This window comes from Poecilia mexicana, unplaced genomic scaffold, assembly GCF_051168715.1.
Source record: "Poecilia mexicana isolate PSO_F unplaced genomic scaffold, ASM5116871v1 scaffold_2, whole genome shotgun sequence".
NCBI lineage: Eukaryota > Metazoa > Chordata > Actinopteri > Cyprinodontiformes > Poeciliidae > Poecilia > Poecilia mexicana.
In genome coordinates this window covers 29,446,834-29,466,074 of record NW_028263371.1, presented here as the reverse complement: position 1 = coordinate 29,466,074, position 19,241 = coordinate 29,446,834, and the positions used below count along the sequence as shown (strand labels likewise).

Below are 19,241 nucleotides of genomic sequence, written 5' to 3'. Positions count from 1 at the left end.
CTGTTGGGACTTTTAACTGGATGTAGAAAAGCAGCTTAATGTTCGGTAGAGGCGCTATGATGCTTTGGGAGTTTATCTTGGTAAACTAGTGGCCTCTGGCAGGACCGTAGACTGAAACGGTTGAGCATGTTTATCTACCTACCCTGACTGGTCGTGTAGAGGTCCGCCGATGGTGAAGGAAGAGAAGAAGGTGAGGAGTGAGAGGATGATGAGGATAAAGAGGAGGAGTGGGAGAAAAAAGACAGAGGAGAGACACAAGGGGAGAAGGAGCCCAACACCAGGACGAAACACAGCGCCATCATCTGCGTAGAAACAGAACCAAAACCCCTACATTAACAAATAATGAGTAAAACTTGATCAGACCTGACTCTATTTCCAACCAAATGATATGCTAACTACTGTAGTGCTTTATCCTGTATGAAGATAAAATTAAGATGAGTATTTATCCCCTTGCCGAATTCTTTTGTTTTTGCTTTTTTATTAATTACTCGTTTTATCTGAGGAAGACAACCCGAAGATAACACTTGTTAAATACTTGTTAGCAGCAATAACATTTACCATGAGGCACGTTCCTGTTTGAGTTGAGGCCATTTTACATGAACGGGGGATGACTTTCCCTGAAATCAGAGACTGAAGCTTCTGCAGCTGCTGTAGAAGAGACCTGGGCATAAAACAGACAAAAAGGGATATAAACAAGTAGAAAGAAAGGAAATTTTACACAGAAAGTTATACTTGTTCTTTGTTGTCATAGCTATGTCTATGTGGTACATTTCAGTCCATTTTATTTTAAGCTAAAAGACATGAGAGCATGAATCTGGAGAGCAGGGCTCTGATGGTATCAATCATCCACAGTTGTGAGGACGCACTCCAACCACTAGGTGGAGACAGAGAACCGGATTACGAGACTTTAAATACATAAAAAAAAAAAAAGAAAGAAAATCAAAGCACTCACTCAGGTGTAAAATTGAAACAATGAGACAAAATTTAAAACGTGACATTTTCATATTGTCAGCTGTAACATGCAAATTTAATGGACTTTGAAGTCTTTTCATTGCGACTTACAGCTAAAGTTATTGCTTCTTAAAGTAAATATCCACCATCATGATGTAAATCTTTCTTTGGCAACCTCAAATTTTGGTTTACTTAGGTTGGTTTTAGCTCTCGGTGCTACGCTGAACCACACGTTTCCTGAACTTTTCTCAATCTTTTCCCAGTCCTAGACACAATAACTTTCATTTTTGATTCATAGAGAAAGCGCCACATTCTCTCTGTCGCTATTAAAGTGACGGCACCCAGAGTTGACGTGAAGCACCAAAAGAAATTGCACATGGGAAGAAAATGACCACTAATGGGTGCATTTTGGGACGTTTTTAGCTTGAATCAGGTTTGCTCATTTAGACCCTCTTTTTAGAGCTGCACACTGTTTGGATTTTAATGAGAGTGAGCGTGCTGACTCATGTTTCCTCGCTTTGTGCCAGCTCATTGTTCCACCGTGTGGTTGTTAAACATATTCATCAGCGTGTATAGTGGGAAGAGGCGGAGGCTGTGGGGGGTACCTTCCATGATGAAAGCTGCTTTAATGACAGACTCGGCGCTCAGACAGACAGAGACAGACCCTCTACCTCCTCCACACCCACCCACCCAACTAACCACCCACTCCAGGATAAAAGTAGACTGGTTTCATATCGTTATAATAACAGAGGACACAGCAGAGGCTGGTTTAGCACATCTGAGCTCAATTTGAGTTTATACTCTTTTAAATCTTGCAGTCACACTCTCAATATAAAATCTGAAATGATCTACAACGCCCTGATTCCTACTACATGAACCTATCTGATGCATTTGAAGTGTTTGAGAACCTTCAGTGAGTAATCCATGAAAACGAGCCCTATTTCTTTGAAAAGTAAAGTAAGTGCGCAGAGATATTTGCTGAACCAGGAAATGTCTATAAGCCGCTACCATATGCAGTGAGGAAATTTGAGCTCTCCAGAGTTCAAATTTCTAGACTTGAAGTAAAAAGTATCTCTGCCTAGTCCCCTTAAAAATAATTATGCCATCTAAATGTTAATGGGTTGTTTTGGAAGTATAGAAAAAAAACTTTTTCAGTCCCACTATCAAAAACGTAAACGTTTTGGGTTTGCTAAACTCTGCTGAGACGGTAATTAAGGTTTTCTGCAGGATTCACAACCTCACATTTAAGGATTTTTAAGACCATTATTTATGACATTTAAGATCTGTATCACGACAGACATGAAGAGGAAATTGCATATTTATAAAATGTGCTGAAAATATTTGTAAGCATGGAAAACTATTGAGGAAGTAATTGTAATCCTTGTGAGATTAACTGTTGCTACGTTGTCCAGGTACCCAACAATAAATTTGCACTTACCCATACAGAGGCAAAAACACAAGCAAGCTAAGCTAGCTATTAGCAGATAGCTAATGTATCCCTACAGCAAAACATCATCCAGCTCTTGTTTTATCTGCCACTCAGTCGCTGATTGTAATCCAAACATCATTACATAAATGGATAACCCATGTCACAGTTGTTTGGAGCACACATAAACCTCTTGATAAGTTGTAATATCTGCAAGCCAAAGTGTGTAAAAGCTCACCTGTTGGCAGTCTCCAGGTTTTCTACTTTTCTCCACAGGTCGCTGTTTTCTGACGTGTAATTCTCCACCCTGATGGACACACAGACAGATTATTGTAATATCTCTGCACGTGTATTTTGTTTGGTGTCGCCCTAAAAGATGCAGTCATTTATTAGCGCTGCAGTTATCCTAAAAGGTGAACTAAAATCACTGCAAGACTTGCAATAAGCAGTAATAAAGTGAACATTTGAACTTTTGAATGAATACATGAATCATTCTGCGAATATTTGAGTACAAACGAATGCAACATGTGAAAACAGCACAAAAATAAGCCTAATTCCAACAGCACTTAGTTTTGTATTTCATTGCACATTATAACATTTCATTCACTGTACTTTGTTTTCTCGCTTTAATCCCTGCTAAACCGGTTCCCTTGATCGATAAATTGCAGTTCTCTTGTGTATGCGTGATAGTTTTTCTAACAAATTTATCAGCGAACGCAGAACTTTTTATAAATGTTTCTGTGAAATAATCTTGATAATATTTGTCATATCTGACATTGCAATTACAATAAACATACATTTGCTTAATAGAAACATATTTGTCCATCCCAATGCTTATAAGAATAATAGAAACATAAACAAATATTCTGCTACAGTACATTAAAAACATTTTTGTGAATAATTGTGATTAAATAGTTTAATTGATTGACAGCCCTAAAAAAAACAACAACTTTATTTTGTGGTTTTCAGTTTGAAAAATTCCTTGGATTATTGGCCTTATGTCATATTCTAATATCTGAAAACTGAATTCTGGAGTTTAAAAATCTAATTGAACTGATATGCATTTGCAAATGGACATTAGAACGGACCTAAGCAAGTCTTGACAGATTCGTGAATCACTCCTCGCTCCGTTTTTTCCTGATCGCCTCTTTGCTGTGATCTCGTCCTAATCCTATTGGTCAGAATTATCAACCTAACATCTTCATCTCTTACACTTTCTAATCCTGATCCTCCATGCCTGGTTTGACTCATTCGCTCAGATTTCATCTGGTCTTTTTCTATTATTATTATTATTCTAAAGAGCTCTCAAGGAAGAAACTGTAATGTAGCAAGATAATAGAGTTGAACTGATTGAGTAAAGCGAAGCAGCGCTCTGATTCATACCACGTCTGCATTTACTCTGATGGGATTAATAAGACATTTTGCAACCATCTGCTTCAACTGTTCAGTGTTATTATTGTTCCATATTGTGATGAAGGGGTTATAAAAGCAAATCCATATTTTCTGTTATTTTCCATGACAGGAGATTGAGTGAATCTGGGCCATGTGTTCAGCAGGTTACTGGAGTCTGGCCATCATCAGGACCGGCCACAGAAAAGTACAGCAAATTTGCGTTGGGAAGTTCCGATTAATATTTTATCTTTTGTTAATGATTCACAAAGTAGATTAAACCACTCCGTGGGTATCAAAAAGTAACATTGTTGACCTCAGGAGAACCTGAGGTTGCCTGCAGTTTAGTCCGCTCACTCCGCTCCACTTTACAGCAGCTGGGAAAACCTCTAAATACAAAAGCTGGCTCCTGTCTGAGCAATCGCTGCCAAGTTCACTTTAGCATTACACAACTCGCTCTCTCTTTGGTCGGGTTGGATTTTTTTTCCTCCCCCCCCTCATCAAGAGCAAGCAAATGCTTGTAAATATAAAAAGGCTCATGGGTGGAGTGAGCTGAGGGAAAACCTCGATATCTAAAGAAAGTGGCTTTTGGATTGAAGACAGAAGGAAAGGTTATGAATTCACTTCTCTGAAGCCTCATTGGCTACAAAGACCTTTTCAGGATGTTTTTGGGTGTAAAATGCAAGAGGGCTGGCCTCACTTTTCTAGACAGCTATAGTGGATGATTTATAAGTTATGTAATTTAAGTAAGCTATAATGAAAAAAAGGAGGACTAAAAGGGAAAAAAATCATGGAAAAAGGAAGTCTTACTTCTTTTCCAGACATTCCACATACTCTTTCTTCTTTCTCCGACTCTCCTGAGCTGAAATCTAAACAAACACAGAGTATACTTTTAATCTTCTACCTCAGTTACAGCAGATAAGCTATAAAAGTCTGAACAAAATGAAAGGTGTTGAGTCATGAGTCATCTCCACTCATCCCACTCATCTGTCTATCCCCTTATCTTGCCATTCATCACCAATCCCTGTTTTCTTTTATCCCTCACAACTTCCCTTTTTGTTCCTCTCATCCAACATTACCACATATTTTTATTATCAGCCTTAATCCACCTTCCATTTAGCTACTCATCCCACTCATCCTCCATTACCTTGTAATCTGTCATTCTTATTTTCCATCCCTTTTTATCCTTTAATACTATCGTCTCCCCACATACTTTTCATCCGTCACAACTACCTTTTTTATCTATTTAACTTTTTTTATTAGAGTAATTTTTTTCTTTTTATTCCCGTCATACTCAATGACATTTATTACTCCCCCAATTTTCATCATTCTTTATCTGCAACCCACTCATCCAACTATTCAACTCAGTCCCACTCATTCTTCTTGTCCACTTTACTACACATTTTATTCCCAACGTCATTCCATTCTCCTTTTCCCCAATTCTAATTTTAATCCACTCATTACAACTTCTGTTGTTTGAGTTATCCTTCTTATCGTTCCCTACCGCTCCATTTTATCCCACTCCTCCCCCTCCTTTTCTACACCCCACTCATTTTCCTCTTACTTACTGGGATATCCTAGTCATTCTGCTCATCCAACACTTCCACAAATTTCTATCCCACCCATCCTTCTGCTCACTCAGCACCAAAATACAGATTTCACCTCACCTTGTTTTTAATCTTCCGTCGAACTCTCTTCAGTGCTTTCTCCTCACTCTTGGTGAGGGGAAGTTTGTTTGGCACAGGGTAACCCTCTGCTACCAGGGTCCTCTTCTCTTCCTCTGTCAGCATGAGGGGTCCTGAGCCCTGCAGCTTCTGCACAATTATGCCAAGAAAGATAGTAAACATTTCAAAAGCGAATGTTCCTTTATATATTTAGGGCAATCCAAATTTCCAACCTTTATTACAGCTTCACTCAGGGTGAAGAACGTCTGCTGGCATTAAATCACTACATATATTTTATTTGATCTTAGAAATTCAGCCCGGTGAGCTGGACAATAGACAGACAGACTTATTGAGCACGCTCCGTACTGGCAGAAACCCAGAAGCGAATCTCGATCCGACGTTGTAGCTCTTCATCTAGACAGCGACGGAGACGTAATGGGGCGCAGACGATGCGACTGAACTCACGTGTGGTGCCGTGAGGAGAGGTGAGGAGGAGATGGCTGTCGAGGAAGAGGAGGAAGACCCACGACCTCCTGGCCTCTGTTGTGGCTGGGGCGAGGACGGTGGGAGAGGGAGGTGTGGGGAGGACGGCGGTAGTGAGCCGTCACTGTCGCCATGGTTACTGCTGGGTGGGGTGGGCGGGAGCTGGAGAGCGTCATCTAAAAGAGAGGAAAGGGTTGCATGAATGCTTCTGCTTGGGGGATGACTAATCATGGGAGATTTATTAATATTAAAGGTGGGCAGAACACAAACACGATGTGCAGTCAGTGAGTTTTTCTGTTTTGGATGTCTGCGGCTGTTTATTTTATTTTTTTGGTAGAAGTTATTCTCTTCAGACCCCCTCTCCAACAACCAAGAACTGATTTCTGATTGTTTGGCTATCATGGAAATGATGTGTAGTTGTGTGCATTTGCCTATTTTAAAGTCCTGCTTCACCAATTCTCAATCAATCAATCAATCAATCAATCAAATTTTATTTGTATAGCACATTTCAGCATCAAGGCATTTCAAGGTGCTTTACATAATTAAAAACAAAATAAAAACAGCATGTGACATTGAATAAACAGTAAGAAAGAGATTTTGGTTGTTGAATTTTGTTGAAGTTATTTAATTCTAGCCTGGTTTAACATCACACAAGGATGAGGAAAAAGGTTGTCTGTTTACAAAGTGTGTACAAGCATCTCGTTTTATCTATATTAGAGTTGTTCTGAGTACCGTTGGGCAGGCTGAGATACTGTCCATTTTCTCTGGGTTCGTCCTTTATAGCTACTGGCTTCACGTCGTCTAGACGGCGCTCCTAGATGAAACATAAACAAATAATCGTAGCAAAAAGCACTTATGAACATTTTAAACAAAGAATTATTTGCATTTCATATAGTTGCAGAAAATGTTGACCAGATGGATGCTTACAGTGCGTTTCCACGGTGACCCTGTGCGGGGAGGGGCAGGGCTTAATATGAGAGGCGGGCTTTCGAGAGGCTGAGGATCTAACCTTTGGCCGATCTCAGGCTCTTCCTGTTTCACCAGCATGGAGGACAGGTCCTGGCTGAAGTTCCAGTCAAATTCTAGAGAAAACACAAGGAAATAGCAGATTTTTTATGACAAATTTATAGTTTGATATGTAGTTTAGAGCTGCTCAAGTCTTAAATTACCTTGAAGGTTTTAACCTCACTTTCACCCAAGAAAATTGTCCTGTCCCTCCAATATAGTAAACTGAAATTCTACAAGGAATCTAGGCAAAGATCCTCACATTTCCCCTTAGCAAGGCTTTGCTGTAGGTCTGCCAATGGGAAATAACAAGCAGCTTTTAAATCCTGCTTTGGGAGCGCTTCCCCAGAATATTCTAGCACTTCCTGTCGGGGCTGCTTATTACAGACTGCTGGACAACATTGCTTTGGCAACTGTGGTGCATAATTTGTTTCTCGTGAAGGAGTATTGACCCTGAAATAAAAGATGGGCTGAACCAGCAACTCGTCTTCATTATCCTTCATGGGAAAAAGAAACAGTTGCCGCCTTTAAACACTGTAGAAAATATGCATAATTGAGTGAACCAACTATAAGGTTACAGTGCAGTTCAGGCAAAGGCCACCAAAGCTGTGAGTATAATGCTAAGGAGACTCTCACAGGTACTTCACTGTTTAGTCTACTCCACATAGCAAGAGGTATTTTAGTGTTGGTGCTTTCCATCACTCCAGAGACATCCAATCTCCCGAGGAGACAAAACTGAAAGGGGAAGAGGCTAATTGTGGCAAAATCCCACAACTGCCACCTAAACGAGAGCATCTAGCAAACACCAAAGGGATGTAGGAAAGTCAGTGCAGAAAGAGAAACTGTAATAACTGTAATGAGTTATGAGAAAATAACCAGGGTAGCTTCAAAGTAGCACAAGATTGGACAATTAGACAATTGCCCATCTATGCTCTCAGATTGGTTATGTGCAGAATTTTATGGTCAGCCAATTTTCCAACTTATATCATCTGTCTCTGTTATCACAGGACTATAAGGAGGTTTAGCATGCAAGTTAAAAGATTTGAAGGTCTCTTCCATTGTAACTATCCTTTAAAGAGATTATACTAAAATTACTTCTCCAGCTTTTTCACACTTTGTAGCATAATAAGGTGAACCTTATCCCAGTCACGAGTCTTTAGCTGCATCAACAGTTATTTTGTTTTAGCATTACCCTGTATTTATTATGGAAATTGACCATCGTTCCTTGCTGACATATTAAGGAGTTGCAGATGTCCTTTTACTATGTGAAAGAAAACTTATGACAGTTGGTTTGTTGTAAAAAGAAAAGTATAATCCTGTTGATCGTCTTTTTGTGTTGTGCAACAAAAAAAATTACATGATAAAAATGAATTAAATTGAGTTGAATTGATAAATAACAGATTGTTTCATCATGAAAAATAGATTTTGGATTTCAAATTCAAGTAAGCTACTCTATTTTGGGGCTTTTGTTGGGGCGGGTCATTTTTGAGTAAACAGAATGTTAGGATCGCACGAGGGTTAAGACTTTTTGTTGGCCTTTCACATAAAATCTGAATACCTTTTTAGTTTTAATGTGACAGGATTAGGAAAAGTTGCATGGTACTTTACAAAAGGACACATAGTATTGACCACAAGGAAATTTAGTCATAAATGGCACCTGCCTTGAATCAAACCTCTTTAAAGGTGAGAGCCTCCAAAATAATCTTGTTAGGAAAACAACATAAAACATTTTAAACTTTGCCTTTAAAAGTGAAACTGTGACATAAGCTGTAAAGAGTGAAAAGTGACTTCTGGTAGAAAAGGAGTAGTGTTTTATCCTTGTAACATTTAGACACCAGGACAGATACTTTGATGTTTGTAACAGCAAACACACACATACACACACACACACACACACACACACACACACACACACGCACACACACACACACACACACACACACACACACACGCATGCAGACAACAAACAAGCTCCGAAGGTGCAAGCAGTTCCTGAACGTCACGTTAATTGCCTCCTCGTTTCCTAGCAACGTTTTGCTGGTAAAACGCTGTCAAGTTTACAAGCTCTGTGTATACGCGTGCATGTGTGCGGCGTGCGTCAACGTTAACGCTGTCCATCACTACCGCAGGGATCAGCAATGTGAGGATCCATCTTAAAAATGAGTCCCTGTGGATACTTCCTGCTGACATGAAGTCAATAGCCGCGAGCTCAGCGTTGCAATGTGTGGTGTCAGTATCAGAAAGGAACACTGTCCTCAAGCCTGCCAAAACAATAACTGGATTTCGGAGATGCATACTGGAAACAATTGAGGGGTTTTATTACCATCAGCTGCGTTAATTCCACATCTGTTGTTTATTTCAGGCAAAAACACTGAGAACATCAGGCTCAAATATGACAAGTCATGTACAGTTAAAATCAAAACAACTCATCAGATTTGTGGCGTTGTGTCCATAAACCCACTGGGTCATGACTGAAGGGAAATTCTGAACGAAATGTTGAGTTAGTAGAATTAGTGCTCTGTCAGACATGTTATATGTCTCCTTGTAAGTGACGCCTCACCTACCAAGGACCATGAAGTCTGTGGTGTCTTTAGAGCCATTATATTGTCTTCACACAATGTATGTGAAGCTTATTGAGTGTTGATGCTATTACTAAGAAAAACACTTGATGCTCGATACCATTTTCATTTTTAATACATGTATATAAAATGTTTTGAAGGCACCTGGTTCTTCTTAGTTAGGATTCTAATATGGCAACATTTTGACCTCATTAATTTGGCCGAAACCAATTAGTAGGGATAAAATTCAACCCTGTCTGAGAAGCTAGTATTTACCAGATCCCTATATTGTAGTGATAATAACTAAATTTTAATCTTAATCTTAATTTGCTATTAAGCAAATAGCTTCTTTGATTTGTTATAAAGGTAATACAATGGGAAGCAAAATAATTTTTGACATTCAGAGGAATTTCTCTTTTGGTGGCGGTGCACCACTACCTGCTGCCTGCGTGCTCTTTATCAGAGGCCGCCACAGAAGCTTTTGCTAATGAGGCCAGTCCTGCTGTTAGCCTCAGCCTTGTTAAGCTCTCTGCCCTTGTTAAGCCAGGGCCATATTGGAAACTCACTATGACATTTTTAATGAGTACTAGAGGCTTCATGCAGAAGAAAACTAATTTTCCATGCAAGGCTCCCATTGCACAAGAAACAACTTCCATCACTAAGGTCAAGAAGTTGGATTAAAACCAAAAAGATTACTACTAGAGAAGGAAGAGATTGTATTTAAATAAACACCTCCTGTTTCAGTAGTTCTGTCCAGTGTTGGGCGATTGTAAAAGTTGCTGCTGGTGATTAAAACTGCAGCAAAAACTTCCCTCTAACCAGTTTATGGGACTCCTTTGTAGGTACAAGAAGCTTTTTGTGCCGGTAAAAAGCTGAAAGCAAAGGTAAGAAAACTGTTAATAAGCAAAGCTCCAGGCAGTCATCACGGGGGGCTAATAGAGGAGAGGTGGTGACTTTGTTTGATCTCAGCTGGGAGACTGTAGTATTAAAACATTAGATGGATCAGCGCAGTGGGAGCTCAGCGTCTCCTTGACTGGATGAGAGAAATGCCTACTACGACTAAAAGCTGAGAGGAGAAAATAGCTATTAGAAAAAAATAATCAATATTATAGGATATCACTGAGAAGAGCAATGCTACCAAACACACAATATTATATTGGTGAAAGGTCTTTCCATTTATCCATCCCATCTCTAAGAGGTAAATCCAAACATCTATCAACCCTGTAATACTCCAGCTCTTTACAGGGAATGCCAGGGTGTTTTAAGGCCAGAAGGGATATACAGTCTCTCCAGAATGGTTCTGGATCTATCCAGGGGCCTCTTTCGACGAGGAGGTTTAATCAAATGACCTTAACTACTTGCTTTTGATGTGGAAACGCAATAACTTTTCTTTGAGCTTATCCAGAGCTCGAAGAAGCGCTCTGGATGAGCCTGGTAAACCTAGAGAGGAACCTCTTTCCAGCTGCTTGTTTGCTTTTGGTTATGATCCAAAATTCATGGTCATTGGTCAGAATTTAGGCAGACCAGTAAACCAATCCTTGTTAGACTTGGGAACTGCTTGTTTACTACAGACAAGACTCCAGTCCAACTAGCTCCTACTCCATCCTCATGAACAAGACACCAAGATAGTTGAGCCACGTTTGTCTGATTGGGACCCAGGACTTCAGACTCCTCTCCTAGCCGCTTCCCACTTGGATGATATTCAGTGCATGCTGAGAGTCATGTTTTTCTGGTGGCATCATCAGGACATTTCCTGATGATGCCACCAGAAAAGCATGATTTGGAAAAAGTACCAGAAACCCTCCTCTCCACAACTACACCCTCAGCCATGATGAAGCCCAGTGCACATTGGGAACAAGCTTGACTTTATCCCTTGAATGTGGATACAACTCTTGCTCTTGCTTGGTCATTCAGAGTCTTTCTAGATTAATGCTGCTCATAGTAGCAGCATGTTGAAGCAGTTCAGTCGGGTTGGCTCTGATTTATTCTTTTTCTAGACTTTTGTTCATCATTTCTTTTGTTGAGGTGTTGATTTTGGATGTTGTGCCATTGGAAAGATTTTTTCTTTTTTCTTTTTTTTTTTTTTACTTCATACAGTTGTTGTGATGCACAACCGTAGTATTTTTCCAATTGGGAGCAGCTGATAAGCATATCAAAAGCTAAAATAATTCCTGACCTACAGCCCCAAATCCCAGAGGAGCTGAAAAGGAGGATACATGGATCCAGAGAGATCATAATGGGCGGGATGTTGGTGAAGATATTCCCCTTCGCCAACATCTTTCTGCCCGACTTTCTAACCATATGACCAGACAGAGATTCTTATGTCTCTGAAGATACTTGAATGATATGAGTTATGACAACATTTAGTTTTCCTTTGGGATGAATAAAGTGTTATTGAATTGAATTGAACAAGGACTGAATAACCTTTAAAGTATCCCAGATACTCCATACTCCCCCATAATGCCTTGTCGGGGATAGGGTCATAATCCTTCTGCAGATCTACAAAACAGATGTGGACTGAACAACAAGTGCTATGACTCCCTCAGCAACTGGGTAAAGATTTGGATGCATTTTCCATGAGCCACACGGCTCCTCCTGAATCAATGGTCTGAACATCCTTTCCAACACTCCAGAGTAAATGCTGTGATGTTGGAATCATTTTGTGAAATACAAACAGGAAGGATTTAACAATCGAATCAAATTTGCCAAATTGTATCTGTTGCCGTTTTGTCCGTGTGTGAGGAAGGTAACTTATTTCCCTCAAAACTGAATCCTTGTTAAACAGCACCACAGCCCACTGTCAGATCTCTCTTATCTCCAATACATAATGAATCCCTTTTGCTCAGAGCGGACTGGGCTTCTGAAAGGTCAAGATCTTCTACCATCCGTAGGTGTCTAATTAATCTGATTCATCCTCACTAATAAGCAGCAGCAGCTCCTGCTTTTAGTACTCTGGCAACAAAAACAGGACAAGGATCCTTAACTCCTCTCGAGCTCGGACCGAGCTTCTCAAGAGATTAAGTTCTCCAAAACTGGCAGCAACTTGTACATGTTAAGTTTACAGGCTGACACAAATCTGGAGAGGAATGTCTTATTCATTTTAGGATGCAAAATGCTTTTGATGCCAATGCAGTAGTTGGTTTAAATCACAAATCTAACAAAAACGTTTAAGTGCCTTGCAAAGTGATCATACCCTTAGGAACCTTGGAAACACCAACTGCATGGACCACCTCTAAATAGTGCATAATGTAGTGAAGTATTGACTCGGGGAGACTGGAAACAAATACACACTTTTCAGATTTTTATTTGCACAAGTTTTCATTTTTTCTCTTATTGGCAATATAAAATCCAAATAAAATTCCTTGGAGTTGCTGTCAAGAGGTACTAAAATATTGTTTTATGCGATTTGTGGAGCCGTCTGTCATGCATCTGCACACTTGAGCACTAAACTAAAGAAAAACATACAAAATATTATCTTTAAATCTTTTTTATATTTAACTACAAAGCTGATGTTTTACCAAGCTACCCGTTTTGTAGCTAAATGTGGTCTTTTTGGCTGAGCAGATAGCAGATACTCGAACCAAAAACGTGGATTTAGTTGGATTAAGGGTGAGTAAGAAGTCCAGAAGAGCTGGAAAACAGTGAGATAACCTGACAGAGGAGAGAAAGAGAGTTTCCTTTGGCAACAGCTACAGCTGCAGACTTAAAACCACATGCTTGTCGTAGTATTGTGTCAGTCTGTGTGTGTTTATGCGCGTGTGTGTGTTAGGTGGGCAGGGCTTAGCTGGAGGAGAGCTGCTCAGTCTGGGATCGTGCTGCTCAGACAGCTGGATCCCCAGGACAAACGGAGAAACAGACAAAAACACGGTGACAAAGACATGTGGGTTGAGAGACAGACAAAAGATGACTGCAGGAGATGTTGGAGATGACTCAGAAAAGGGAAAGAAGCACCTACAAAGATGAATCTACTGTGTGTTTCTCTTGATTTCCCGTTTAAAACGGCAGGCATCGCTTTAAATTTGATCTAAGTCGGACCCAGATAAGCTGGATCAGCATGAAGCTTTGGAGCTTTATCTGAATCTACAGGCACAAATTCTGAAAATATCAAAGTCATTGACCCACCAGACTCTTGGTCCATTTTGATTGACAGGGCCGGACTCTGGGGGGCGGAGTCTTCACTCAAAGAGTAGCTGTGCTCTGCTTGGATATCTGTGAGATTAAAAAGGCCCTCTCAGAAGGATGGAAAATGGAACAGTGTTCAGTACATCTACTGACATTAATGAAGATTTAATTCAGGAGCCCTGACGTTATGCGCTCACGTTGGACCCACTAATGACGGCCAACCAGAATGAAGCAGACGCACAGCACAAACGGAGCCTTCAAAATTATTCATACACCTGGAGCTTTTCCACATGTAGTCACATCGCAACCTCAACCTTCATGTTTTATGAGGGTTTAATGTGACAGACCAACTGGAAGAAGGTCATAATTATGAATCTGAGGGAAAATTATGCTTGATTTGAGCATTTTTCACAAAAAGAAATCTGTGCAAACCACAAGAATTGTCATTATAGACCCACATTTTGCTAAAATGTTTGCTGTGTGTAATTGCAAAACAGCTAAAGAGTATTTACGAACATCAATTTTCAAATTCAGACATTCTTATTTCTGTCTGGAAGGCAAACTTTTGCCTGTCACTTTAGATAAAAACATTCTCCAAATTTCATTCAGCTCAATTAAAAAATACTTTTGTCATCCAAAGGCAAACTAAGTGTTGTCATAACTCATGTCGTCCAAGTATTTTCAAAGAGAAAGAAGGATCTCCTGTAGCAGTAACTAATCTGAAGACTGTGGTTGTACGCTATCAACTAAATACTCAGGCAGCAGAGACAATATTCCTCGCTTTTTAGGGTTTTAATTCACATTAATGCACTGCTTTGCTGGCCCAGCACACAAAATCCCAATCAGATCCAATTATGTTTTAGCATATGAAAGTGGATGAGGTATAAATACTTTTGCAAGGCACTTCATAACCCTACTGTGTCACTTTTATAGCCCCCCAAAGCAAGACTCCTATAGCTGCTAGCATGCTGTACGTAAGGCATGTTTCATTGACATTCATAAATGCGTCCATGCGTCCGGCGTGAAAGATAATCATTTTAGATGAATGCATCACAGAACTTTTGACAGGATGCACATTTAAATTCAGCCCGAGCAAATTTGATCTCATCTGCGGAAGCGTTCATGCTCATCTGGCAGTGTTTGATTCCAGATCCTGCAGTGAGGTTTTTATATTTTTTTCAGACATATTACAGTGATCTTATTTGTTTCAGGTATTTTTATCATTTTTTTCCCCCCCTCTTGTTGTGACCATGGCAACACCTGACAGGGACACTGATTTGAAATGATCAGCTTGGATTGCAGACCAGTGGGATGATGACAGTTTCGACAAACTGAGAGGACCTGTGGTACAATAACTGAGCAGATAAACCAGTAACAAAGGAAATGAATGTGGTTGAGAGTTTCAAAATCTGCCTAAGAGAGGTGGCTTTTTTTTTTAAATTATGATTGTGGAATTTTACACAAAATGTTGGCTGTAATGTGAGGCAACTGGATGCTGCATTATCCAAAATAATCAAAGATGTGTTTTCAGCAGATTACAACATACACTGGGGAGATTCATGAGTCATTAAGCCGCTACATTTTAATATCTGACTTGGTTTTTTTGTTGTAGTGATATGCAAATTTTTGATTACACTGAACTCACCTGGGTTGCTGTCCATGTCGATATTTAGAGGCGAGGTTCTATCTGTCAACAGGGGGCGCTCTAGCAGATGGTCGTCGAAGAAACTGTTAAATAATTCACTGCTGAAGTCGTCCATTTGGTCACCTGAAAAAGGCTGGAACACACAAACGGCAAAGTTTGGTACAGATGATTTTATCTCAACATATCAAAAACACAGCATGATCCTCCCAGTGTTGGTTTTCTGGCGCAAAGCTTTTTCCATATAGACCCAAGAAGTTAAATTTAATCTCATCTGAGCAGTTCATCTACATGGTTTTCTGCCAAATAAAACAACGGCTGTTGAAAATCCCTTTGCGGTATTCGTTCAAAAGTACTTAAATAATCCCAAACTGAAGTCAGATGTTGTTGTAGCTTATTTTACACAGGTATTCGCGAGGGTTAGAGACCACAACTGCCTGCAAATATTTGCGATCCACAGTTAAAATGCTTGTTACCACCTATTTTAATAGTTTAAAACACCAATTATACCTTAATGTGAATTAATACACACAGTGGAAGTTGTCTTAGCACTACGGCAGAAGCTAACATCTACAGCCTTCCTTATCTTCAATGCTCTTCGGGGTTCAACCAGTCTGCATCAAGGAAAATGAATGCATGCCACTCACTTGCCACTTTGTCCTGATGGAACATATATTTTTGCTTATATTTCAACCATCTAATCACTACAGGTAATTAAATATCCCCCCATCATGATGCTACCACCTCTTAGAATACCACACCTTGTTTAATCTAAACATCAACCGTGGGCATTGCTAGCTAAAAAGTTACTTGCAGTAACTTCTTAGCAATGGAACCGCAGCATAAACAGTCTTCACCGACTTCAAAATAAGAGCATGAGTATAAATGCTACTTGTAGAGCTCTTAGCATTAACCAAAACGATTGTAATATTGATGTTCTAGTAGTTTCCAGTATATGACAGACTTCACCCTCGGTGTTTCCAACCTTTCTCTCCACCCTGACCTCCCGCCGCAACACAATTTCTACTCATCCGACAGATACGGTTACGGTTTTCTTTCCCAACTTGAAACACTGCTGAATAACTTGTACTTCAAATCTGCTGTCAGAGCTGACATTGTTTAGAAATGACTCAAAAAGACTTTCCCAGCTTGTGTGAATATACAATTCCCTAGATCTATATTAAATCCACTTACGGCTGTCAAATAAATCATTTTTATTCTGGCAAAAATATTTGTTATTGTTGCATGATCATTAATCTTTTGGCAAAAGATCAGTTAGAAAACAGTAATAAAGAACCTAAAATAATATTAAATTCATTCCCGTCATTACTTAAACTTCTGAAAGGTTATATTTATTGACAATCTTTAGTGTTTGTTCTTATTCTGGTTATTGTCTGGGTTTAATTAACCAATTTGACATTTACAGAAAACATATTTATTTTGTCTGCTTTTTAAAACTACAAGACAAAATCTACTATCTTTTAATGAAAAACATCACAATCGGTAAAACAGCACTTAAAAATCAACGCATATTCTCAGTTCTGTAACATTTTATGTCTAAGTGCCAGAAAAATGACAATCTAGACGTCGTTGAAGCCATGAAGAGTCAATCAATTGGCGAAAACAGCATCAACAGATTAATCCTCTGTTCTGATGAATGAGTCACTGAGCTGGGAGATGGTGCTCGGGAAGCTCAAGACAACATGGTGTTCTGGTTTACACACACACACACACGCACACACACACACACACACACACACAGATCAGCACACACACAATATGAGTCACCCCGCTCTTCAGAAAACATGCAGAAAGCAGAACCAAAGCAGACACATGGGTCGGTCGGAACCCAAACACCCTCTGCTTAGAGGCTCCTTAGACAGACAGTGACAAAAATAACTTGATTTAATTAGCAGCATGTACAAAAAAAAATTATTAACATGCTTCTTTCCTGGAAGACAGCTTAATCTCTTCACCAAGGAGAACCAGAAGTGTCAGAGCAGGAGAGCATCTCTCCAGAGGCGATGATAAAACTTAATCAGGGATAATAAATACAGATGTGTGTTTAGTGGTTTTTACTGCATGTGCAAAGTTAAAGGGCTTTGTCACACAAGCAAACCAGAGTCAGAAAGCTCTGTTGCTGGCTTTCACTCCCAAAATTCAATTTAGCTACATTTACTTAAAAACCCTTTAAGTCTGACTCAAATTTACTCTTTTTTTCACTTCTAATTAATCTAAAAGTTTTTGTTTCCAATGATGTGAGTATTGGGTCCACTGCATATTAAAGAAAAAATAATAATAATGTGGGAATGGAGTGCAAACAAATTCACATTTATAGATAGATTTCATATATTTAATAGAAAAATAGTTTATAGTCTATAGTAAAAAGATAGTCGCTGACGTCGAACAGTTGTACATTTGCAAGAAAACCATTATGTTTCATGGCTAAAAGCAAACATTTACGATATTTTCTAACACTCAGTGACAGTTTCCTTAAACAAAACAGAGACTTGTTTGTCCAGATGTGCATTAATTTACCATTCAGTTCTCATAAAGTACAGTATTCACTCGTCTATTGGACCATTAACTATAACTTGTCGTCAGGAAGAAAAAAGCAAAGACTTGTAAATGTGGTATTAAATTAAGATCTTCAAAAATCAGAAAATGACTACGTGATTTTTTTTTTTTTTTTAGTTTTGATGCATTTCATGAATGGAAAATAAATGTTAGACCTGTTGATAATAGATTGTAGCCAATCAAGTGAAAACGGTTCCTTTCTGATCTGATTGACTGGTGCATCTACCAATAAAAGCTCTCTACATTTATTAAAGCTGCACCAACATGTGTCAGTGTTTTTCAGGAAGGCCTTCCTGAAAACATTCACACATTATCACATTGTGTGTGTGAGTGAGTGTGTTTGTACCACCATGTCGTGGGTGTGTGTGGTGAAACTCTGGGACACGTCCAGCTGCTTTTGGAAAACATGCGGAGCCAGCTCAGACACCGGGGGAGAAAAGCCACAGATGCTCAGTTAAATAATCAAAACGTGACCCCAGAGAGTCACTGAGGAGCTCAGAAGTGAGTCTGAGGAATTAGTTTGCGTTAAGCTGCTTCTATTTACACATTTTGCTGACGCGAAAGCGCGCTCATTCATAAACAAACGCCCACATAAAAGAGTGGTGCGTTTATTCCGACAGAGCTGCCTTGTAATCCTGCTGCTCTAAATGTGCAGTAAAAGGTGTGCGACCTTAAACCGTGCTCTTCTGGGGATGTGGGTCACTTAAGGACAGCATGGACTCAAAAATAAACAGTGGAAAGTTTCCTAATTGGGGCCATAATAAGAGAAAGGGAGAAAAGGCAGAGTAGGTTTCTATAAGTGGAACAATTATTTGGTCTAAAATTAGCTTAAAAAGGCTGAATGAGTCAAACAGTGTCAGCCCCTGTGTAGAGCTCAAATGGCTGCACTGAACTTTGTAGCTGTAGAGGAAGATTAATGCCACTCAGGAGCATTTGGAGTTCCTGCTTTAGCTAAATTCACCTGGGTTCAAAAGGTCCATGCGATCCATCTGCTGAGTTGTCATATTCAGGTTCACCTGCAGCGAAGGCTACGCCCGCTCAGGCCTGGACATGTGCAAGGCGAGCGTTACCCTTCAAAACTATTTACATGTTTCACATTAAGACCTTCAATCTGTTTCACTGCGATTTAAAGGGACAGGTAAACAAAAAGAAAAACATGGCGCATAGCTGTTGGGTGGAGGGAAACATAATTTACTGATGGGGAAGCAGCACCATACTGTGTAGGTGCTAAAACATTCAACAATTAATGAATAATGCCTGTAAAATAGCAAACACTAGGTCAGATGTTTTCCTTCCTGCAGGATATTGATCCTAACAACAAACAAGGGGATGTTTGTTCCCTTGCTGATTTTTTTTCCAGCAATTCACAATTCAAAGAGCCATTTTCACGGTAGGTGAGGCTTATAAAATCTTGTATAGAGCTG

At 39.6% G+C, this 19,241-nt stretch overlaps 1 protein-coding gene across 2 annotated transcripts in view; it reads right to left on the bottom strand.

Annotated features, from left to right (window-relative positions):
* Positions 1-19,241, bottom strand: part of creb3l1 (cAMP responsive element binding protein 3-like 1) — a 31,994-nt gene that overhangs the window by 4,599 nt on the left and 8,154 nt on the right. Inside the window, exons 2-11 of one of the 2 annotated variants that reach the window (XM_015001545.2) lie at positions 15,244-15,376; positions 13,599-13,685; positions 6,841-6,995; positions 6,646-6,727; positions 5,896-6,089; positions 5,434-5,580; positions 4,577-4,635; positions 2,616-2,684; positions 559-661; positions 143-302 (exon numbers count right to left, since the gene is read on the bottom strand). In XM_015001545.2, coding sequence (XP_014857031.2) covers positions 143-302; positions 559-661; positions 2,616-2,684; positions 4,577-4,635; positions 5,434-5,580; positions 5,896-6,089; positions 6,646-6,727; positions 6,841-6,995; positions 13,599-13,685; positions 15,244-15,376 — 1,189 coding nt within the window. The remainder of the gene's footprint in view (positions 1-142; positions 303-558; positions 662-2,615; positions 2,685-4,576; positions 4,636-5,433; positions 5,581-5,895; positions 6,090-6,645; positions 6,728-6,840; positions 6,996-13,598; positions 13,686-15,243; positions 15,377-19,241) is intronic. The other variant, XM_015001546.2, reaches the window with a different exon arrangement.